General features: G+C 48.9%; 1 protein-coding gene across 1 annotated transcript in view; it reads left to right on the forward strand.

The window, feature by feature from the left end:
• The window catches only part of LOC144093784 (neprilysin-11-like), a 29,529-nt gene extending 9,647 nt beyond the window's left edge, over nucleotides 1-19,882 (forward strand). The window contains exons 4-7 of the mRNA XM_077627489.1: nucleotides 5,026-5,256; nucleotides 13,253-13,578; nucleotides 15,781-16,132; nucleotides 18,965-19,882. Of these exons, the coding sequence (XP_077483615.1) occupies nucleotides 5,026-5,256; nucleotides 13,253-13,578; nucleotides 15,781-16,132; nucleotides 18,965-19,195 (1,140 nt within the window). The 3' untranslated portion in view covers nucleotides 19,196-19,882. The remainder of the gene's footprint in view (nucleotides 1-5,025; nucleotides 5,257-13,252; nucleotides 13,579-15,780; nucleotides 16,133-18,964) is intronic.
• Nucleotides 19,883-24,519: the final 4,637 nt, after the last annotated feature.

Genomic DNA, 24,519 nt, shown 5'->3' on the forward strand with positions numbered 1-24,519 from the left:
GAAAAAAACTCAACTAAGTAATTGTAATTGATGTATAAAGAAAGGTTCACCATCATCAACCTTATACGCCCAATGGAGGTAGAAGGCCTCTCGTATCTTTCAAATTAACCATGTTTGGTGCCAGCCGCGGCCCCCTTATCAAAGCAACTGCTTAGTCGCATCCGCCCACCTAACCACCGCGGTCGCTCAGTGCTTATGGCGCTCGGCTGCTGGCTCGAAAGACGCGGGTTCGATCCCGGCTGTGGTGGTCGAATTTCGATGGAGGTGAAATTCTAGAGGCCCGTGTGCTGTGCGATGTCAGTGCACGTTAAAGAACCCCAGGTGGTCGAAATTTTCGGAGCCCTTCACTACGGCGTCTCTCATAGCCTGAGTCGCTTTGGGACGTTAAACCCTCATATAAACCATAAACCATCATCCGCCCACCTAAAGTTTTGTCGCCTCTGCTGCACGTCTCTTAAAATTCAGTCAGTTACCCTCAACGACCATCGCTTCCCTTGCCTTCGCATTACAGAGTCGATCGCACTTGCATAGAGGGGTCTGACGGGCGTTCAGAACTGCGCCTGCGACGCCTGGCGGCAATCACCGGGTTCGAGATCCATCGGCAACTAGCGCCACGAGCATGGACGCTGCAGAATTCGCGGCCGACCGAGATATTGGCCCGTGTCATTTGCGTGCCAAGACCACGGACTCTTTATCATTGAAATAGCACTCCTGGCTGAGCCGAGGAAACGTCGCGCTGACGCCACTCTAATCGCAGTGCTTCGAGGCCTCGCGCGATGCGATAACGACGTGAAAGTGCGTGCGGGCTACGTGATGCGCGTTCACGGCCCTGTCGCCACCAGTTTTCTCTCAGTAATACAGAGCCAGCACTTGCGGCTAGCAAATCACGCAGGCTTCTATCTTGGTCGGTCGCGAAGGCCGCAGCATCCACGACCATGGCGTTTTTGACCACGCCATCTCAAACCCGGTGCATGCGACCGGGCGTCGGGCAAGTGCAGTACGGAGAGCCCGTCAGCCCACTCCAGACAAGTGGGATCGACTCTGAATATGCCCTGCCTAAGTCCATATCTTGATCTCGACGAAGATATAGTTAGCGTCCATTTTTTACCATAGCGACTCTGCTCTCTTCCCGTCTCTAACACTGCACCAAAGGATTTTGATTTCCATTTTCCTTTCCACAATTTAAGAAGAACCCTTTTCTTTAACTTCCGTCTTCCTGCCCCATAGCTGAGTACCGGTAAGATGCAGCTGCTTGTGTCTTGTGGGATATTGGTAAACTGCCACTCATGATCTAAGAGAACCTACCAAATGCCCTCCCCCTCATGCTTATTCTTCCAGTAATTTCCCTCTCATGATCCGGATCAGCTGCCACTACCTGCCTTAAGTAGATGTATACCATTACCACTTCCATCGCCTCGCTGCCAATCGTAAACTACTCTCTCCTTCCGAGACCGCTGAACATTGCTTTGGCATCCCGCATATTAAATTTGTACCAACCGTTCTGCTTTGCCATTGGTCATAGTTTGCATTTAATTGCAAATGTCATGAAGGATTCGCAGATTACTCTATATAGTCTGCATTCATTCTCATCTCTAGCTATTTGCAATCCAGGTTTATGAATGCTTCCTGTAAACAGGCGGTGAGTAACACTGCAGAGATCGCTTCCGCTTGCCGCACCCTCTTCCTTATTGGAATATTTTTTGCTCTCTTTCGGCAGGACTGCAGTATATGTGCATCTGTAATAGATATCTTCCAGTGCTTTTACATAAAGCTCTTCTACATCGTGATTCCGCTGTTCCTGCATGAATGTTTCGACTGAGTCTAATGCGTTCGCGTCATCTGTTAGCTCTATATATAGGGGTTGGTTATATTCTGCACATAAAATGTTTGATCATTTGGTTGATTGAAATATAATGTTGGTCTGATTCTATTTGCGATAACCTTAGTAAATAACTTGTCGGAAGCGGAAAATAAACTGATCGATCTGTATTTTTCAAGTGCTTCACGACCCTTTTTATGGATTAAGATGCTGTTAGCGTTCTTACATGATTCGTGTGTGCTCGAGGTTGCAAAGCATTGTGCGTAGAGGGTGATTAGTTTTTCGAGCACAATCTTCCCATAGCCCTGCAAGAGATCTGCTGCTCATCAGCTGCTTTCTCCCTTTGCATTGCCCAATATGCTTTGTTTACTTCTTTCGTGACTGGCGGGATGTCCATTTGCTGTGCGCTACTAGCTCACCTCATTAACGTCCTGATTGCATTCGCAGCTGTATGATTTATGTAGAACTCTTCGGCTACTTTGACTATCTTATCCATTCTGCTAATGGCATTGGCTTTGTCAGCTAGTGCATATGTCTTATTTAGCCTCTGCCTACTTTCCTCTTGACCGCTTTTATGATATCTTCGTTTTTAGAGCATGCTCGATTCTCTCCATACTGCACTTCCTAATTAAATGCTTGTCCTGTCAATATCGAAATGGGATAAGCGTAATTCGGTAATTATATTTGTATGGACTTAACGGGCTGATAAAACAAGGTATTATTCTGCGCTTGTCATCTGCAGAAAATTCAAATACAATTAAAGCACTATGAGCTCTCGTAATAATTGGATTATTTACGTTTTTCGCGGTAGTAATTAGCGTCGGGTTGAATTTGAGCCCGAATGCACTCAAAAGCTTTGATTTCTAAGTAGATAACTAAAGTCGCATGTGTTTGACGTTATTAATTAAATTAAAATGTTGCTCTGATAGCAGAAGCGCGTGTTTCGGGTTCCTTTAGATATTGCATCATTCATCATCATCATTACGCGTCGTCATCGTCATCATTGCTGGCTGCTCGCATGAATAAAACAGATTCTTCAGTAGACATTCAATGGGAGACAATCACACTGCAAGCTTTGCACCTGGTAGAATTCATCCAATCGAGACGAATTGTGCTTTTCTGAAGAGCACAAGGCTTCCAGGGCAAATGTACACCTAAATGTGCACGGCATACGCATGTGACAAATTTAGCAAGATTGACTTGAAAATTATGGCGATGCTGCACGCGTATGCGCCACATGCATGTGACATTTTTGCGGGAAATATTTAACCATGCATCTCTACGTTATCCACCGTTTATCTCAGGTCAGAAGAGATAATCACGAGAAGGTTGGCAAGTGACAAAAGGCTTGCGGCTAGCAGGATGGGAGCACACGATTTCAATAAATATCACTATAGTGTGAAAGGCTTGACTGAGCAGGGGTGCAGCTAAACTGTTATAGCATAGTTTTTTAATGCGCTTGCCAATTAAAGCGTTTATACAGAAGGCCGCTCTTTTATTATCCTGAAACAGTGACTAAAACAAACTGATATATTTCAAATTAAGACGTATCACCACTTGCATGAACGAGACGAATGGTGAAGTGCAATGCTCAGTCGATGCGGGTGGCTTAGCTCTTAAAACCAGCTCTAGTTTCCCGACGCCTTACTGCTTGATAAAGAGAAACATACAAATATTAAAAGTACAAAAACAAACGTGGTCACAGCAGAACTAAATCGGCTCCAACGGAGTGCACGAAAAAACAAAATACCGATGGGCTCGCTCGTACATCTCGCTTAACAGCAGTGCGTTTCTTTTTTGCGCTGACATTATTTCTAGAGTGAGAATGTAAATATGGGTTTAGGCAAGGATATAACACTCGCCGATTTAATGCCATTCTATCATTCCAGAGGCAGTAAGTTAGCTGGCGAAACGTGCCTCCTCACAGTTGAGATGTGGTATACTCGCAAAGCTGCTGGTGTGAACGATTGATTAAAACTGCCTAAAGACGCGCATTACTCGCACTATCTAGTCTTGGACTCCTACCAGCACGCTTGACTACGGATTGGTATAAATCTTCGCCTTTCTTTTCGGCCTAAAACTTTTTTATTTAAGTGCACACGAAACCCGAACAAAAATTATAGCCTGTTGTTGATCTACAAGCATGCGTCAATACCTACTGACCATGCTCCGTTATACAACGCCGCCGAAAATGTCTTTGGCACAACGCCGGCTTAAGCATGCTGGCAGTTGCAGAATAATCCTGTTGCCTCCTTTACAGCCTCAGCCTTCAAAGCAAACATCTTTTTATTATTGCTTGTTACCTTGCTTTTTTTTCTCGTATGAAACAATCCTTTCCAGTTATATCTAGATATTCCGTGCTGCAAGCGTTTGTTCTCATGAAATAAATTTCAGTCGACCGTGGTGAGTGAACCATTCTTTAAACCCTTGTGCGTGCAGCACTTACATATTTAAAAATAAGATTTACTCGCTCTTGTCATTGTCACTGACTTATTTACTGACTGCGTTTCCAGCCTACACACTGTATGACGTTTGCACATAATTTTTGTTTTTCACTTTCCTTGTTACTTGATTGTTACTTTATTCAAAAAACAGTTGCTCAACTACTTTATTCAAAAAACAGTTGCTCAACAATTTGAAGGAGGTAAAATACTCCACAAAGTACGTCACAAACTGGCGGCCGCTTGTGGTAATAATCAGCTGCTGAGCGCTTTCTTGCAGTTCTGCGAGCTCATGAGAGCAGCTGTGGTCGTTTCCCGGACACGATTGAACAGGTTCGCGCCTTATTAAAAATGCTGGCGCTCCAATAGCGTTGTTTTTGACTATGGACTATAAGGATTATCAAAGACAACGAGTTAATTAGGTAGTCTGAGTAGATACCATTGAAACTTTTCGAGAAAGTAATGATGCGTAGGACTACCATTAATAACTTGATTAAAATCAAGCTGCCAGTGGGTGCATATCGCTCGATGCCCCATGCATCCGAAAGAATGCGCGCACGTTCATGCTGTTGCCATGACTTCCAGGTCTGATGCTTTCGCTTTTTTGTGTTAGGCAGGGAAGCATCCAGCGTTTGGAGGCACTTTGGGTACTGTGCCTGTGTGCACTCGGGCGAAATATTCCATTCGCGGTAACCCAACCCACTGAGCTTCGCTGTCAAACCAATGGAAACGTGCGACGCTTGCGAACCTTACCTTCTTCCGCAGCGGCCCATCACCATCTCGCCAGGAGACGGTATCCACGCCAAGAGCCGAGTGCATCTGGAGACCATGAACAAAGTGATGGCACAGCACACGGCGTTGGACCTACTGCACCACACAGCCTGGTGGTTCGCCCAGCAGATCGGCAGCCTTACGAGCAACGCCCTCTTCGACGCATTCGTGACACGATACGGGGAGTTCGGACGAACGGTCCAGGTGGTCGCTTGCGCCTTCCAGGTAACTGAGAGACATAAAACGAGTGTTTATGAAAGTAGTCTTTTACAATAATTCTTTTCTCCGAGCAACTGAGACGAAGGGTAGCGCGCTAGGAAAGAACTATGCACGCCACTATTCACTCGTATAACCACAACATAAGTCGCGTGGTTCACAATGGCGGACATGCTTACCTTAAATAAACTTGCAGCCTTTGGACAATTTATTGACTGCCTACGTGAATGTAGGTATGTATATTGCCACCTGGTGTTCTCAGGTGGCGCTGAAGTGTCTTCGAAGACGTTGAAGTGTCTCGCGCTGGCTGGCTGGCTGGCTGCTTGCTGTATTCTGCTGGTTAGCGACCTGTCTCCCTGTTTTCCGTTACATATTTTGGTGTAGGCGCTGGGTAAAGATCCCTGTATATGTCTCATACTCCTCCGGATACCCTGGGCTCCAGTCCTTCGCTAGTGGACACCCCCGTGCACCGTGCTAGCCGGAGAAATCAAGGCCTACCTCCCGAACACGGGCTTTTGGAGTCTGCCAGAGCACCCACCCATCGACCTGTCATGCCAGCTGCTGCCTACTACACCTTGCAGAATCCGCGACTGCCCAAACCATTCCACGGCAGTCAGCTCGAAGACGTAGAGGACTGGCTTCTCGAGTTTGAACGCGTGGCCTCATTCAACCAGTGGGACGACGCCGCTAAACTTCGAAACGTCTTCTTTAGTCTCGAGGATGGTGCACGTACCTGGTACGAAAACTGAGAAGACGCCCTAACATCATGGCACGAGTTCCGCCGACGCCTGCTGGAGACCTACACCAGCACGGATCGTCGAGAACGGGCTGAACGGGCTTTGCAGTCTCGCATTCAGATGCCGAATGAGACTGTAAGCATGTACGTGGAGGATATGACTCGGCTCTTCCGGCGAGCTGACCCGGCCATGCCCGAAGATAAAAAGGTGCGCCATCTCATGCGCGGCGTTAAAGAGCAACTTTTCGCTGGCCTCGTGCGCAGTCCACCTGGGACTGTTGCTGAGTTTCTCTCGGAGGCGGTCACGATGGAGAAGATGCTCTTGCGGCGGTCTACCACCTACGACCGGCCGGTACTCGCCGCTTCACTTACAGAGCCGCTTCCTGCCTTCGGGGCTAACCCTGGTCTTCTCCGCGACCTGATCCGCTCCGTTGTGCGCGAAGAGCTCCAGGCGCTTTTCGGTGCTCCCCTGCCGACGGCCGGCTCTCTCGCTAGCCTGGTCCGCGAAGAGGTTCAAGCCTTGAGACCTTCGTTCCCGTCCGTTGACCCGCCGCCTTTACCAACGGAGTGCCGTCGTCCAACGTACGCTGAAGCCTTGCAACGTCCTGCGCCCTCTTCGGCGCAGTTTCCTCCGTCCAATCAAGGCTCGCTGTTTTCCGCACACCCCGACACGTACTACATCGACAATCGACGATCACCCCAGCGGAAGACGGACCTGTGGCGTGCTCCGGATCGGCGGCGTCTCTGCTTTCACTGCGGGGAACCCGGTCATCTGTATCGCCAGTGCCCGTATCGACAGCTTGGGCTGCAGGGGTTCCCTATCGACATGCCCCGTCCACCAAGAGGTCAACGACCCCGGGAGATCGAGGACTACGTAGCCCAGCAGCGCATGGCGACAATTCCCCAGCGGCAGTCTCGGTCTCCATCACCACGCCGACCTTCGCCGCAGCCCCAAAGCTCCTCCTGGATGGCGCAGAGACGGTCGCCAAGTCCCCGCCGGGAAAACTAAAGAGAGCGACCTCAGGGGGCGAGGCCGCTGGCAATCGATACGAACAAGACCCCCCGACAACGCGAACAGCGACCGACCGCGATTTAAAGGCAACGACTGCAGTACCTGAACTCGGAGATCGATTCTCGTTGGATATACCCGTGCTTCTCGATGGCTATAAGGTTAGTGCTTTGGTGGACACTGGCGCTGATTTCTCGATTTTAAGCGGAAAGCTAGCGGCGCTTCTTAAAAAAGTAATGACACCATGGTCCGGCACGCAGATTCGCACGGCTGGCGGACATGTCGTAACTCCGCTTGGCCTATGCACAGCAAGAGTCCAAATTCGCAGCTCCACATTTGTTGTCAGCTGCCTAGTTCTACCGAACTGCTCCCGTGACTGTATCCTTGGCGTTGATTTTCTCCGAGAGTATGGAGCTATTATTGACCTCCGAAAGCGCACTGTCACATTTTCTACCGAGAAAGCTGATGTTTACTCCGAGGACTGTCCACGCCGCGCCGCCCTTAGAATATCCGCCGAGAGCGTTTGGATTCCGCCACGCGCCAGCGTTTTTGTGAGTGTTCACTGCGACGGACTACGTGAAGGGACAGCGGTCGCAGAGGGCAACCTGTCCCTTTTGCTCACCCACGGCATCTGCTCAGCGCGAGGTCTCATCCACCTCCGCGACGGCTGCTCTGAGCTCCTGGTGACTAACTTCTCTAACGAGCCCCGGCACCTTTTTCGTGCTACTGCCATCGCATTCGCCGACCCCTTAGCGGAGGTTTCTGAATGTTTCGCGTTCGACGCTGTTAGACCTGTGCGCCCATCCCTTGACATCAGCCCGGACCTTTCGGTGACTCAACAGCGAGAACTACGTGCCCTCCTACTTGAATACTCCTCCTGTTTCGCTTCTTCGTCGAAAGTCCGGCAAACGGCTCTTCTCAAGCACCGCATCATTACGCCCGACGATGCCCGCCCCATCCATCAGCAGCCGTACCGTATCTCACCGAAGGAGCGTGAGGCGATCCAAACGCAGGTGAAGGAGATGCTTTCAGATGGAATCATTCAACCTTCCAGCAGCCCCTGGTCTTCACCTGTCGTGCTGGTGAAGAAAAAGGATGGGACACTCCGCTTCTGCGTGGATTATCGGAAACTGAACAACATCACCAAAAAAGACGTCTACCCGCTGCCTCGTATCGACGACTCGCTCGACAGACTTCGTCGTGCCCAGTACTTCTCCTCCATTGATTTAAAGAGTGGGTACTGGCAGATAGAGGTCGACGAGCGGGACCGCGAAAAAACGGCGTTCGTGACACCCGACGGACTGTACGAATTTAAAGTGCTACCTTTTGGGCTATGTTCAGCGCCGGCAACTTTCCAGCGGATGATGGATACCGTTCTCGCTGGACTAAAATGGCAAACTTGTTTGGTTTATCTCGATGATGTCGTCGTATTTTCCGAAACCTTTGCCGAACACCTTGAACGCCTGAGGACAGTATTAGATGCCCTCCGATCGGCCGACTTAACGCTAAAGCCCGAGAAGTGCCACTTTGGGTACAAAGAGTTGAAGTTTCTCGGTCACCTCGTGAGTGCCGATGGCGTTAAGCCCGACCCCGAGAAAACTGCTGCCGTCGCCAACTTTCCTGTTCCTGCAACAAAGAAAAGTGTGCAACGTTTTTTGGGTCTGTGCGCATATTACCGCCGCTTCATCGCCGACTTTTCAAAGATTGCCGCACCCCTGTACCACCTCACGCGCAATGATACACAGTTCGTGTGGGCTGCCGAGCAGCAGGAGGCTTTTGCCGAGCTGCGCAGACGACTGCTAACATCCCCTGTTCTTGCGCACTTTGATGAAGAGGCTGAAACCGAAGTCCACACCGACGCGAGCAACGTCGGCCTCGGCGCCGTACTCGTCCAACACCAAGGTGGCGTGGAAAGGGTCATCGCGTATGCAAGCCGCACGCTTTCTCGCGCTGAAACAAACTATTCGACCACAGAAAAAGAATGCCTTGCGGTTATGTGGGCAACCATGAAATTTCGTCCGTACCTCTACGGCCGCCCGTTCAAAGTAGTTACCGACCACCATTCGTTGTGCTGGCTTGCAAATCTTCGCGACCCATCGGGGCGCCTAGCCCGATAGAGCCTCCGCCTCCAAGAATTCGATTACACCATTGTGCACAAATCTGGCCAGACGCACGAAGACGCTGACGCACTCTCTCGCGCGCCCGTCGGGTTAGCGGATGATAGCATAGAGGACGAGAGTGGTTTTATTGGAGTTGTCAGCGCCTTAGACCTAATGACCCGCCAGCGAGCTGACCCAGACCTGCGACCTATCATTGATTATCTGGAGGGCCGAGCTTCTGTCGTACCCCGACAATTTTCTAGAAACCTGCCGGCCTTCTGTCTCCGGAACGGCATTTTGTTTAAGAAAAACTCCAGCACTGTTGACCGAGCGCACCTCCTCGTCGTTCCGGCAGATCTCCGCGCCGATATCCTTCTTGCTTGTCACGATGAGCCGACCTCCGGCCACTTGGGCTTTGCCCGCACACTTGCACGCGTGCGCCAGGCGTATTATTGGCCCAAACTTTCTCACGCCGTCCAGCGTTACGTCAGAGGCTGCCGCGATTGCCAACGTCGTAAGGCGCCTCCTCTCAAGCCAGCGGGCTTGCTCCAACCTATTGAACCCCCTCGGACGCCTTTTGATCAAGTCGGCATCGATCTTCTGGGCCCATTCCCTGTGTCATCGGCCGGTCATAAATGGATCATAGTCGCGACCGACTATTTAACAAGGTATGCGGAAACTAAAGCGGTGCAGCGCGGTACGTCATCTGAGATCGCCCAGTTTTTTATGCAACAAATCGTGCTGCGTCATGGCGCACCGTCCCACGTAATCACTGATCGAGGTACGGCGTTTACGGCACAGCTCATGCGCGACGTGTTCGAGCTCAGTCACACGAACCATCGCAAAACTACTGCTTATCACCCACAGACGAACGGGCTCACAGAGAGACTCAACAGAACGATCGCCGACATGATCGCAATGTACATAGACTCGCAGCACAAAACCTGGGACGAGATTCTCCCGTACGTCACATACGCTTACAACACGGTCACGCAGGAGACGACCCGATTTACACCATTTCGTCTGGTCTACGGACGTGACGTTCAGACGATGCTGGATGCAATGCTTCCATGCAGCACTGATGACCACCCACTCACGCCAGACGCCGAGCAGTTCGCTCAGCGCGCCGAGGAAGCACGTCAACTTGCCCGTCTTCACATTCAGCGGCAGCAGGGCACGGATGCACGCCGCTACAACCTCCGTCATCGGCACGTCGAATACCATCCGGGAGACCAAGTTTGGGTGTGGACCCCGGTACGCCGCCCAGGCTTGTCTGAAAAACTGATGTGCCGTTACTTTGGACCGTACCGAGTTTTGCGCCGCGTCACCGAAGTGACCTACGAAGTTCTTCCTGACGGGACTGTGCAGCCTCAGCGTCGTCCACCCCGCTCTGAGGTTGTGCACGTTGTCCGCATGAAACCCTACTTCACGCGGTAATGGATAGTACGCTCAGTGTTCTGCTAGTTTTCGCGTGGGACACCTTCGCCCACCTCCCTTGTACATTTTTGTGTGCTTGTGCTGTTTTTTTTTCTCTTTCCACTGCCCATACTGCAACCCCGCTTTTGTTTTTCTTTTTTTTTTTGGAGGGGGAGTAATGCCACCTGGTGTTCTCAGGTGGCGCTGAAGTGTCTTCGAAGACGTTGAAGTGTCTCGCGCTGGCTGGCTGGCTGGCTGCTTGCTGTATTCTGCTGGTTAGCGACCTGTCTCCCTGTTTTCCGTTACAATATAAAGGTTGATGCTTTAGAGAACATTTGGCAGCATTTTTTTTTTTTACCTTCTCTCGGTTAGGATAGCTTTGTTCCAGCCTTTCAGACCCTTCCTGCAGCGTGTGTTTCAAGCCCATTGCGCCGTTTTTTGTATCATTTCTGTGTTTTCCCCTTTTTAGGTTCCTTCCTAATAACATCTGCCATTAGTTAGTTCTGTTGCTTCATTGGAGAAAGAATTCTTGCTGCCGTTCAAGTGCCGACAGCTCTGTGTTGGTCATCGTGGCTCGTTTGACGCTGGCCTCTGGCGGGGTGGTTTTGGAGAGCTTTTGGGAATGCATTGCAGCAATGGAACCGAATGCACTGGCGCAGAAAATATGGCATGGACGAGGAAATCACAATTGTTTCATCGCTGGCTGCGCTATAAGTTCCGTTAGTGGCTACCCCAAAGGGAAATGTGGATCGTTTTACACCGTAATGTTGATAAATTAAAGTGGCGTACAGCTTATCGTATAAGACAGAAGCAACGTGGCGAATGACGTAGTGGACGCCACAATCTGAGCTTAGGTGCAGTTTCTGAAGGCCTATGGCATTGCCGGAATGAAGACAACAGTAGCAAGTGCAGTCTTCGACTCGCTGTGGAGTGACTGAACGTGCCATCTTAGGAGGACATCGTTTAACGCCTGGTATATAGCGTAACTTGAGCTAAGCTTAAAACCAGACCTGTGGAGTATAGGAGGCTGTGAGTTCATGTCATCAGTCACTTACTGCAAGGCAGAAAACTTTCCTGTTCTCTCCAATAAGACAAGTAACAAAGTTTAAGCTTACTTAATGCGAGAAAAGGGAACATTGTGATACACGGCACATACCAGAGGTGACTCAAGGGCGAAATATTTAGTAAAAAAGATTCAGGGTGTCTTGTAAAACTTGCAATAAATGTGTTGCATTTATATTTTCTTACAAACGAGTTTTAACCTCGGTAAAAAAGTGGCCTTCAGAATATAGAATATCACTCTGCCTACTGCTTCCGGCCTTGGTGTTAGGGATGTAAAATTAGCAACTTTTGAACGCATTCTGTTAATTGACAGAGCACTGGTGCGTCCGTGCAACGGCGTGTACTTTGGTCGCACTAACCTCCAGTTTTGGTTGCTCCGGGTAAGGAATTTATTCATGCGATGATTAACGATAAGCACTATTAAGATTCTGTAAATTTGTGACAGGAGGTAGAATGTGCTGATATTACAGGCGCGAAAGTCTGTGGACTAATCTTTTTCACTTAACTCTGCTGACGGCCATCGCTCTTCCGAGTAGAAAGTACAGGGGATGTAGCCATTTTTGCTTAGACTAAGAACCTGCGATCTCTTTATGCGTCATACGTTGGGTACAAGGAGGTGTCTTGCGGCCCTATTGGTCTTCCAGACTTGAAGCTCTCGAAAAAATAATAAGCTGACAAGTTGGAGCGGGTGCAAAACATTGCCTCTCGTTTTGAGTCGGGCACACGTGGGTCTCAGTTCGGTGCATCGCGTAAGAAAGAAGCTCTCAACTGGGAATTGCTTGTCACGCGCCGAATGAAATTACGTTTTGAAGCTTTTTCATTCTATTTATTGAACTATTCGGGTTGAACGAGAAAAGTATTTCCAACAGCCTTGTTACAAATCTAACCGTGCTGACCATGATTTTAATGTTCGTGAAACTGCGACGAAAACTTAATTGTTTAGGATGTATTTCTATCCCAGCACCATCAGTTGTCATTAGCTGCCGAGTGATGTGGTGGGTGCTGCATGAAATGATGCTTTCTTTTCTTTGTAGTAAATGTATGTGCATGTGTAGCTCTTTACATTTCGTTTGTCTTTTTCTGGTGTTTATACTTTTTACTCTGCCGAGGAGGGTCACATAATTTGTATGATTTATGTATTTCTTAATGTACCCCCCCCCCCCCTCGTAACTCCTTGGCGCTGCGGGTTATATTAATAAATAAATAAATAAATAAATAAATAAATAAATAAATAAATAAATAAATAAAGGAACGACCTCTCAACCCTCTACTTTGCTCCTCCACAGAGCGTCAAACCAAAACACTCTTGTTTAATTTATTTTTTATTCCACGCACCATCTGTGGTGACATCTAGCCTGTGTCGAAATATCCAATCGGAAGAGGCGGCAGTGGGTGAAAGGCGCGGGAGGAGCGAAGGCTTCCAGCACTCTCGAGTAGAGTTTTTTTGTGCTTTAAAATGCCAGTGGTAGCGACATCTAGCCGTCTGCGTTGTACAATTAGAAACGGCGGCCATAAACGAAAAAAAAAGAATGCGAGTTTTTAGCCAAAGGAGCGATGTGAAATCGAAGGGGGCGTTCTTCAAAGGTTGTCACCACTTCAGTTTTCTACGGGGTTTCATCGAAAGTCGAACAAATCTACATCGATACGGCCGGTGACTTCATTGTGGGTGTTCATTTTTTTCAGATCGCCGTCACCTACAACGTGCTGCTGGCTGCAGCAAACTACGCTGCTGTGAGCGGCAGCGAGGCAGATAACATAACAAAGAGCCTGGACCTCATTCAGTCCTTGGCCCTGAAGAAGGTGGCGCTCGTGTCGCGCCTAAAGAACAACGTGCGCGACGCCCTCGTCTCGGAGCTGAAACGCACAGGAGGCATTATCTGGCCTACCATGACGCACACCAACGCCGCAGGGCTTCAGCAAGTGTACGGCGAGACTGTAGACAACAGCCGGGGCTTCTTCGGGCACTGGCTGTCCAGCCGCAAGGAGCTGCAGAACTCCCTTAGAACTCTGTGAGGAAAAGCTTATTTTGGCCCTCTGCACGCGTCCTTCGTTGGCACTGAGGGTGCATCTTTGTTGTGGCTGTAATACGTCCGCTAGTGCTGCGAATAATTGGCGATATTTACCGCGCCTTGTACTTCTGTCCCTCTGCGCTTGAACTGTTTAAAATACACGCCTTGTCAATTGCATACTAGATTAATACGTCAGAATCAGTAATGAAAACTAGAAAGAGAGTAATGAATCACTAACATTTACCGTTAATGCCTAATGCTAATGTTTAGTTCTAATCTGTGGTCAGCTACCTCAAGATGCACTTGCTATTTATGCTGCACGATTAACTAATCAAAGCCACAGCTTCTACTGCAGTAGCAGCCTTAACCCACAAGTGAAGGTTGCGAGGTTGCGATATTTTACTAAAGAAATGGAGCCCATCTGGCTTGTCAACTACATTACGCGTCTAATGCCGTCAATGAACAGGCATTTACCTGCTCGTATGAAAAGCAGCCAAGGTTAGGACCGGAGATTGCAAGCAGCATTAACAGTATATTTGCGTGCACTTGAGCAGCTGCTCATGAGTGGCCTGTGCCTTCTTTCAATCTGTGATAACCTGCTACGAAACTCTCTGTTGAGAAAAAGGCTCCTTGTGAGAACTTCTGCGCTAGAAGTTCGGTGATTATGGCCGGATTCATCAAGCTCTTTTCCGTCGTCATGCAAAAATTCGCTAGTGAGCGGCCAGAGTTCGGCTTCTCTAGGCAGATCGCAACAGACGAAGGTACGAATGTACAGGCGGCGGCCAAACCTAAATGGTACTTGAGTATGCAACCCAGCTGTAGTATTTGATGAAGATTCCATTCATAACGATAGCTGTATACGGGACAGAGAACCCTCGCTTTCAACAGATAGCTGATGATGACATCACGGTGGTTCAGTGATTATGGCGCTCTGCTGCTGACTTGAAAGACGCGGGTTTGATCCCGTCCGCGGCGGTCGAATTTCGATGGAGGCTAGATTCTAGAGGCCCATGCACTGTGCGATGTCAGTGCACGTTAAAAATCACAAGTGGTCACAATTTGCGGAGCTCTTCGCTACGGCGTCCCTCATAGCCTAAGTCACTTTGGGGCGGTAAACCCCATAACCCAGATAGCTGATGAGAATGCTTTCATTCTCATTTCAGAGGTGCTCTTAGACTGTGTGCACATTCCTTGTGGTAAAATTATTTCTGGAGATAACAAACATGAGGAATTTGTGCGGCAAAAAAGTACCATTGAACAGCTATTGATTTGTTTGGTCCGGGTCATGCGAAAAGAATCCAGGACTTTGTTCCTCATGCTTCATCATGTGCCTTTAATTGGTCAGCCACGTCCGAGATATCCGGTCAGGGACAGGTATTGCGTGCTAACCTTGAGACCCGACGTCACAGACGTTAGGCACCAATGACAGGGAGGCAAAGTAATGAATCATGCAGAGAAGACACAACTCCCAGGTTTCCATTCAACCCGAGGCATGATATCGATCGCTGTGGTAGCCCTTCTCTTTCTCCAACTAACGGGACCCCAGAAGGCGCACTCCGTCGCCCACATGAACCAAGACCCCCTGAGCCACATGGTCACATTTACGAGAACTCTCCCTTCCGCCTCCTTTGCGTAACGTAGTTATTTGCCCCTACTAGAAAACAGGAACTTTTGATGTCGATACTTAATGCCGCTGTTTACTCCTACTACTATACAGTGTGTTGCCGCTTCCAGCGAAGGATGCCAACCCTACAATTGCCGTTGCCTCATGTTGTATTAGCCTCGGCCTGTTGAAAAGAATTAAAATTAGCTTTTGAAAAAAGGAAATGGCGCAGTAATTGTGTCACATCTCGGTCGACACCGGAACCGCGCCGTATCAGAAGGGACGAAGGTGGGAGTGGAAGACGAAAGAGAGAAAGAGGTGCCGTAGTGGAGGGCTTAGGAATATTTTCGACCACCTGGGGACCTTTAACGTGCACTGACATCGCACAGCACATGGGCGCCTTTTGCGTTTCACCTCCATCGAAGAACGGCCGCCGGTGCCGGGTAAGACCCCAGGAACTCCGGCTTAGTAGCCGAGCGCCCTAACCACTGAGCCACCGAGGAGGATGGCTTGTTGCCGACGTTTCTAAAATGCGGCTTGTTGCTACACAAGTCCGCTCTCTTTGAAAAGTCTGAGCTTGAACAGGCTTCTCATCGCAGGCACATGCGTTCAGTCGTGGGCCGGATATACAGGGTGGACACAACGGCTCTGGCCCTGTACAACCCTGCTCTGAGAGCCATCCAAGTGTCGACCGCGGCTCTGGACACGCCGTTCTACTACCGCAGCGGGACGGCGGCCATGCTGTTCGGCGGCTTGGGCTTCCTGTTCGCGCGGGGCATGTTTCAAGGCTTGGATGTCGTTACGCAGATCACGGACTCCACCGCAGGCCACTCGCCATTGGCCAAGACGCGTCTGGCCGACGCAGCCAGCTGCCCTGATCCCAACGTTGACAAAGGAGCTCTTTTTCCTTATCTGCCGGCGCTGGAAGTGGCGCACGCCGCCTACCTCGAGGTAAGATCGGCTCAAGCGGTTTGCGCGGGGTGAAATTTGTGTGCACGTTATTGAAGCTTAGGAAAGCTTCAAGAGCGATATCGTGGCGCTCACATAGTTGTACACAAAGAGTCCAAAGTGCGGATTAGAAAAAAAGCGATATGCATAGTAATAGTAATTTGTAGTGCGAAAACAATATTCGTTTCTTAACCTGGAAAATGGCGGTGTGTGGTGAGGCCGCTGAATTTAGTCACGTGATGCGGGAAATGGCGAGAAATAAGCAAGACTTTGAATGTGGTGGACCTTGGACAACCTGGAAAAATAAAATGTATATTGCCGCAACTGGGTTAAGAACATATGGCGGCACAAACAGATCAGCTTTGCTGGCCACTGCACAAAAGCACTATATGCTAAAGCCGCAGCCGATCACGCTTTGTTATCACACACTCGCGCTTCTTCTTCTTTACCTCAGTAAACATCGCACATACCCACGCGGGGGGATTGGCTAAGGTGTAGTGGCATAAGCAAAGAAATTTCTATAGAAAATTACGACAAAATTTTGTGCATTGTACGTCGTATTTTTTCAAGCTCCATCTGTGCGCAAGTCACGAAAGGAAAGTCGCTTTCAATCACAGCTCTTCTTTCAATCAATCGCGCTTTCAGGTGCGTGGCGCTGGTGTCCACCTGCTAACTAATTGGTTTTTGGGGAAAAAATGGCGCAGTATCTGTCTCGAATCCCGGCGGACGCCTCAACCGCGCCGTAAAGGAAGGAATAAAGGAAGGAGTGAAAGAAGAAAATAAGAAAGAGGTGTAGTAGTGGAGGACTCCGGAATAATTTCGACCACCTGAGGATCTTTAACGTGCACTGGCATCGCACAGCACACGGGCGCCTTTGCGTGTCGCCCCCATTGAAACGCGGCCTCCATGGTCGGGTTCGAACCCGGGTACTCCGGATCGGTAGCGGAGCGCCCTAACCACTGACCCACCGCGGTGGGTTAGCGTCCACCAGCAAAAACTAGTTCCCTCTACGGCGCACTTCATTTATCCAAAAAATTTGCTGGCGGTTTAGCATCGCTATCCACGAAATATTGTGGTGGCCACCTGCGAAACCTACTCTCGCACAATATTTCGTGGTTGGCGATGGTAAACCGCCAGCAAATTTTTTGAATAAATGAAGTGCGCCGTGGAGGGAAGTATGAAGAAGGGTTGAGAGGGGAGAGAAACAAGCCTTAAGAAAAATAAGCACATTGACGGGCGTTAGGAAAGGTGCTGGTGATCGTAAAGACAAAGAATATTTTAAATGGCAGAGCGTGACGAGTATTCTGTCTAAGGCTTCATTGAAAGCTGCTGCTGCTGCTCGTGCCCTAGGACTAGGATCCTCTGGTCGTCGGTTTTTGAGCTGGACTGCGTCTACTTAAATAGTGCTTGCACTATTGTGTGCTACAGGCTCGGGCTATAGACTGTGTGCTATAGACTCGGGTGCTCTCCGCAGAATGGGCATGTGTTCGGTATATTGTTGGATGTACCTTGTTCATTAAACTAAAGTTGCGGGTAGGTGTATGTCAGCAAGCGCCTGACTGTGAGTTCAGATTATTTTGGTCGAGTTGAGTTTCTTCTGCGTGCGCAGATATATCGCAGCAAACATGCGCTTTTGCGTTGACACTTTCGGAAAGCGAGCGCCACCCGAATGCGATCAAGCAGACGAACGCCTTAGGCTCTGTGATGTTGGGGTGTGGAACGCTGTGGTAGCTTTGAGCCATCACAAGGAACTACATCAGTTGGTGCGACGCGGTAAGCCTGCCATAAGCCGAGCAAGGGAGCGTTGAGAACACCAGTGTGCTGCCTTTCAATGCGAAAACATTAGGTGGCCCAGGACACGAAAACACAGCATCGACCAGAAAATGACAGTGTTACAAATCTCGCGATTGGTATAAACGATGCGACATCATCAAAGGCGGGAAAGTACGTCATGTTAACCAGTAACAGTCAGTAGTAGTACTTATTACTGCATAATTACATACGAATGGAATAGAATTAGAAAGCTAAAAACTGTCCATTGAAACTTCAAATATTCACTGTTATTTTCATCAAGTATCTAATCTGTTTCGAGGAATCGTCGCCATTCTTTAGAAACTATAACATGTTTCTTAATATTAAAGGAAGTATTCGGCAGAGGGACCATGTAATCACTTATTTTCCATGCACCCGATAACAGGAGGAACCATGAGTAATATTTTATAAAATGAACATTTAATTTTATAAAATGACTATATTGAGACGCGCACTGCCAATCAAATTGTTCTGGAAACTTGCGGTTTTTTTTTTGCGCTAGCCAAATTCAAGATACATTTGTAGCGGCATAAATGCAGCTGAATGCATCAGTACGAAGAAATTGCTGTTGGCATAGCAGAATAAAATAAAGCCGAGGGTTCGCAATCTATAATATTTGGCGCAAAGCTTCTGGAAGGGTTAAAAGAGCAAGCTTTTGTGTATGACAAAGTTCGCTAGAATAAGGTACGCAAAGCACGCTGGATCGGGTTGAATGATTGAAGATGCACTCAGCTTGTTCCGGTTCTATTTTTTGGAAGATTCGGCGAGGAAAAAGTTTTCTAGCGCTAAAAAGAGGAACAAATAATAATTTGTTTATAATTTCGTGCGATCAAAACAACACAGACTAGCTTGCCTGGCGAAGCTGATGTGCACTTTGAACTTTCTGTTTTCTCCGTGCCCAGCTCCAAACACTGCCTCTTTGCGGGAGCACAAATGCATCTGATTCCAACATTGCATGCGATTTACACCTTGATTTTATGTGATTCCCAACACTTGACCAGTGCACGTGTTTCGCGCCCACAGGTGTCCAACGGCAAGGACGAGCGCCTGAGGGGTATGGAGCAGTACTCGGAAGAGCAGGTGTTCTTCTTGACCATGTGTCACACTCTGTGCGAAGAGGACGGCCGAGGAAGCACCTGGTCGCCGGCGTGCAACGCGGTTGCCCGAAACTTCGCACCGTTCGCGCGGGCCTTCAAATGTGGGGGCGGATCGGCCATGCACCCGGCCAAAAAATGCAGCTTCCTCAACGCGTAGCTCTCGGCGCTGACGGGCCTCTCGCGCTGGAGCAGTCTGTGTATACTCACTGATGGGGAGGTTATGCATATTCGATAGACCGTGGAAGCCCCGAGCCTTGGTTGAGATGAACCGGGCTCGCACCACTTTATTTCGCACTCTTTGCTGTGGCGAGAAACAATTTTTATGAACGATGACACAGAATTGGGGCGTTCTAGAATATTTCCAAACGAAAAGCGCGAAACATGAGAGAAATACACTGCATAATATTACGAACTAATGTGAACACACTAGTGGTCCTTTATCTTTCTGGCATCTTTTTGAAAAGGGGCATTTTATGAAACGTGGTATTACAACGAACATTTTTTTTTCTATTCGTCTTCTGCAAAGCTGAATTGTATTAAGACAGCGTCTTGTGCTAGTGCACCGCTACTGTGTAGGCAAACTTAACGCTGCTTTGATTCTCCGAATTGTTTGTTTCGTTTTCAACAGCTGAGACAGTGCAGCTTATATATTGATCTCGTTCTCTTTTTATAATGTTTTTGGAATTATTGACTGAGAATTATTCGGGCGTAGAAACTGAGCGACCGTGAGTCGTTGGATACCTGCCTTGTTTCGGACACTTCTCTGTTGCCATTTTTTTTCGTACATGCCCGATTGTGAATTTATCTCTGGTCCCATCCTTTAATTAAATTACTTTCTCTCTCTCTCCTGGTCCTATCGGTTAGTAAACCTCGAACGATCCTCCAGGTCACTGGAAACTTACCTCTGTTTCGCTCATGACAGCATTTTGGAAACGTCCTGTCTTGAGTAACATCCGTAGGCACTGCTACTGAGCGTTCCTTGCTGCACAATGCTTCCTCGTAGTGCCGGGCCCTTCTAAGCAGTGCTGGTGCTTGTATGCACCTGCGTGGTTAAGCAACCTGAACCATCGACATGTACACCTCCTTCCTTCGCCCCTCTTTACTTTGAGGACAAACATTTTTGCGAACCTTGTTATGTGAGCTGAAGCCGCCTAATAACGAGGTATGTGCTATTGTGAGAAAAAGTGAGGACCCCCCTTTCCTCCTCGCGCCGGCGTCGACACCAGGAGTGCTTCGTCAAGTGGCGCCCCCAAGCAGAGCGGCAAGCTTTGGAACACAAAGGGGGGATGTAGGTCTCTTACTTCTGCTAACGGTAGTACTTCCAGGGACTGCGGAAGGACAGTGTAACAAATAGGGTAGTCACCGGTTATGTGGGCCAGCAACTACGACCTCTGCAAAGTAGGTGGAGCCTTCGAGCTCTCGAAGGAATACGTAACTTGGCGCGGAAGAGGGTTGCGTGGTTGTGCCCCGATTGCAGTACTAGTGTGGATGTAAAATGTTAGGGTAGGCGCGTCATACCATACACCTTTCCTGTCTGTCTTTTAGCGCGTTACCACTACAACTTCCACTCAGCTGCGTAGCCGTTGTCGATTTAGTCCCTCTGCCCACCGGGTTGTGGGCAACCTGCTATAGGTGGTCCCCCCACTTCCTAGGTGGCAGGTAGGCCACCAAGGTAACGTGACCTTGTGACGTCATCACAATCTGCTGACCGGATTGTGAGCGAACTGCCCACCGCGGCAGGTGGCAGTTAGATTAATCATTGATCGTGCGAGGTTGCTGGGGAAGAGCGACATGAGTCTCAAGTCCCACCGCTGGGAGTACCTGCCAGCGCAGGGCAGTGGCGCATCGCTTAACCCCGCACCACGGCGCCTGGAATGGTATGAGGACTCCCAGCGACCTATGAATGCTAAGTAGAGAACGAAAAATTCTGTATGTATGGACATTAACCAATTAATGCTTGTCGCGTCATACCCTTAAGACGGCGATTTCGCCGATCTCCGTCTGAAGCCTGCTTGACGTTGAGAACCGAGCACTGAACCGAGAGAGAGAGTCACAATTTTATTTTATAGAAGGAGACCAGAGCGGATTGTGGGTGAGGTCCTCAGTCCAGTACTCCAGTAGCTTCTGCGGATGCTTTGGCGATGGCGACTAGCGCCTCTGGTCTCCCATGGTGTGTCTGGCCGGCGTCACCTCCAACTGCACCAGCGCAGCGTTGGGCGCTTGTACCAAAATCGTAGTGTTAGTGTATCTAATTCGCGTGTGGCCTAACGAAACTGCATTGTCAGCAATCTTTTTGCGCTAGTTACTATGTCTGGAGTATGGTGGAGGCGGGGGTACTAGGGCAACTGAGCATTGAAGAGTAGCGTTAACAGTCGGGGTGGGGGGGGGGGGGGGGAGAAATGAGTTCTTGCTTGTCTTATGAAAGTATATTGGCGACAAGTTAGGTGTGGGATGTGGGAACGGAAGGAGATTGAAGAAGTGACACTAACTGTCGAGTGCATTTTTGTTTGCGGCACATGATTCACTAATTGTTGCTAGGCAGTTGTGTGTACACTTGTGTGTATATTGTGGCGCAAAGGTCGACGCCCAACCAAGAAGACCCATGTCGAGCGCTGCCATCCTTCCCGAATGGGAAGGCTTATTCGCGGAGGTCCTCGCAAACAAGGGCATGAACATGTTTCTGGCGTCTTTGCACTGGCCCCGTGGAAACCACTTATCAGGTCGTGCCTCGGAGTATACAGGAACAGTGAATCGTTTTATTGCGAAAGCAATACTACGCCATGTCTAACCGCCCGTCGCGCATGCCGTGCTCTCCCCAGAGCCGGCGCTGCGCTTGGCAGGTGGTGTGACGTCAGCTCTCCGTTGCTATGACGACGCGTGACGTCATCATGCTCGCCGCCGCAGCTAGAAGGGAGCCGCTCGTCGCGTGTGCCGTGGCCGCCGAGCCGGCGCCGTGGCTAACAGTTGGTCTCTCCGTTGATATGACGACCTCCTCGCCTTGCGCGCGCTCCGTGGCGGCTTCACTGGGATATATAGTGGTGCGCTACGCGTTGGTTGATCAGTCTCGCCATGGAAGTTACCGACGAAGAGTCTATATCTGAATCTAGTTGCTCTACCGCTTCGCAACAGTTAAATTCTAAGGCGAAAGCTAAGCAAGCTTCCGCAATTTAACCATGTTTAACCAGAGCTAAACCACAGCAAATTTTTTGTTGTCTAGAGATATCCCCCGGGAGCATAGCGGTTAGGAAGCCACGCTTTGCGCCATGGGTCTCCGTGGGCGCTCAAGTGGTGCCGGTACTGTGAAGGGGCTGGTGGATGGCATCAGCGGTCCCTTCTGTTCCGATTCATACTAGTCTGGAGACATACTTGGGAAAATTGGAAAGTGATTAAATTGCACTGCTCTTTACTTTCCCGAAAGTCTGGAAATAAAATTACACTGCCCACTAGTTTCCTAGAATTGTCGCGAATGTAAATAACTTACATTGCAAATTATTTTCTAGAAAAGGTCATCGCATTGCAATTATTCCCGAAAATCAATGAAATTACCTATCACTTGCTCTCTAGTTCTGGCGCGTACAAATAAAGCCACTGATCACAGCTGCTAGCGAGCTTTAAAATGGACGTCGGTAATTGCGGCCTGTTGGAAAAATGGTTATCCTTGAACATGCTGATCGTCTTCTCCGGTGGCGTAAATCAGGGCAGCAGAAATAGAAAAAAAGACAAAATTGCTGGCATCAATCATCCATCGATAAGTTCGCCGTTTGAATGCGTCATGTCTTTACGGCCACCTATTTCATTTTTAATATTTAGTCGTACTCCTCGCGGACACTGGTGCACCGCTGCGTAGTGGTCAGCCTTTACCATTTAGTCACCCGCCAAAGTGACCCGGTGTCTTTGGCGTTCGGCTGGCGATTCCAATGCTGTGGGTTCGATGGCGACCGCGGCGGCAGTATCTAGATGCAGGCGAAATAAAAAAAGAAACGCTCGTGTACCGTGCGATGTAGGACTTTAAGGAACGCCAAGACTTCCATGGACACCATGAATTTCTTTGGAGCTCTTGTGTAGGTTTTTGTTTTATCATGCCCTCCTCGTCGCCAATGTAGTGTTGGCCGGGGCAGCCGAGTGAAAGGAGCCGAGACTTGAGGGGGGGGGGGGGGGGGTGTAGCTCCTCCTCGACGTGAGAGCCTGTTATTGAGAATGCACGAGAATTGATTAGTTAGTTCTGGTCGCGGGGACATCAAACAGCCAACACAAAAGTGTACACACGTAGACAGGTCGGGGCGAAGAAATAGGTCGAGACAGTTTTCTGGTCGAGTGCGAATAAGTAGGAGATTGTGGAGGGAATAATTGACAGGACAAAGTAATTGTCTCTTCTAGAATTGTTTGAGCCGTTGGTCGTGGAGATCTGGGAACTTGTAGAAGAAACGACTGAAACTATGGAGTAGTTGCCTCTTCTTGAACTGGTTCAACCGTATGATCGAGGCGAAGTAGGAAATTACAGATGTACCAACGACATAATTTTAAGTCTCTTTCTCCCGTCTTTTTTTTTTTGTGGCCTGCTCCAGTCCATGTTATGTTTTTTGAGTTTCTCTTCGCGTAAATTTTATCACTTATTCGACCTCTAAAACGTGATTACTTTTTTCCCTAGCATCCTTCATCAGCACGTGCACGTGCTACATCTGTTGCCGAGAGCCATAGTGGGAAAAAAAGTAGATGAAGAAGCGTCAAAGGATTTGCATTGGGTTCAGTATATGGGATTCTCCATGATTACATAATTGCAACTGGTAGCTTGATTTTATAACTCTTTTTAAATTATCCGTGCTTATTTTTTTCACCGAAATACTGTTTGTTATTTTACTTTAAATATTCTTCTGTCGTTTTCCATCAAAACTTCCTTGTTTATGCCACTACACCTTGGCCAATCCCCCTGCGTGGGTATGTGCCATGCTTACTAAGGAGAAGAAGAAGAAGAAGAAGAAGTAGACCACGTCTTCTTTCTCAACACCTACAGAATTTTCCACATCATACTGTTCTCTCCACTGATGCCTCCGGCAGCTGTGAGAAGGCGGCGATTGGCATATATTCGCAGGATCTAGATTGGAGCTACTCCGTTCGTATCCCTGATTATACTCCTATATTCTTCGCAGAGTTTTTGGCCATTGGTTTGGCTCTTCTCAAAATTCCCAGACATGTCGCACGGGTTCTTATTCTCACAGACTGCCTTTCAGTTATTGTCTCTCTCCAAAATTCGGAAAAATCTTTCTTGACTCGTTCACTTAGGTTTTTTGTTCCGAGCACAGTGCGCGAGATCCGTTTGGTCTGGGTACCTGGGCATTCAGGCGTCTATTTTAACGAGGTGGCTGATTTATTGGCAAGGTCAGCTCTCAGCGCACCTGTAATATATCCCGTCCCTCACCTCATTCTGTTAGCAGCTTCACGTTTCCAGCGGTTCCAACATATTTCAGCCACTTTGAGTGATCC

The sequence above is a fragment of the Amblyomma americanum genome, chromosome 6 (assembly GCF_052857255.1).
Source record: "Amblyomma americanum isolate KBUSLIRL-KWMA chromosome 6, ASM5285725v1, whole genome shotgun sequence".
In the NCBI taxonomy this organism is placed as follows: domain Eukaryota; kingdom Metazoa; phylum Arthropoda; class Arachnida; order Ixodida; family Ixodidae; genus Amblyomma; species Amblyomma americanum.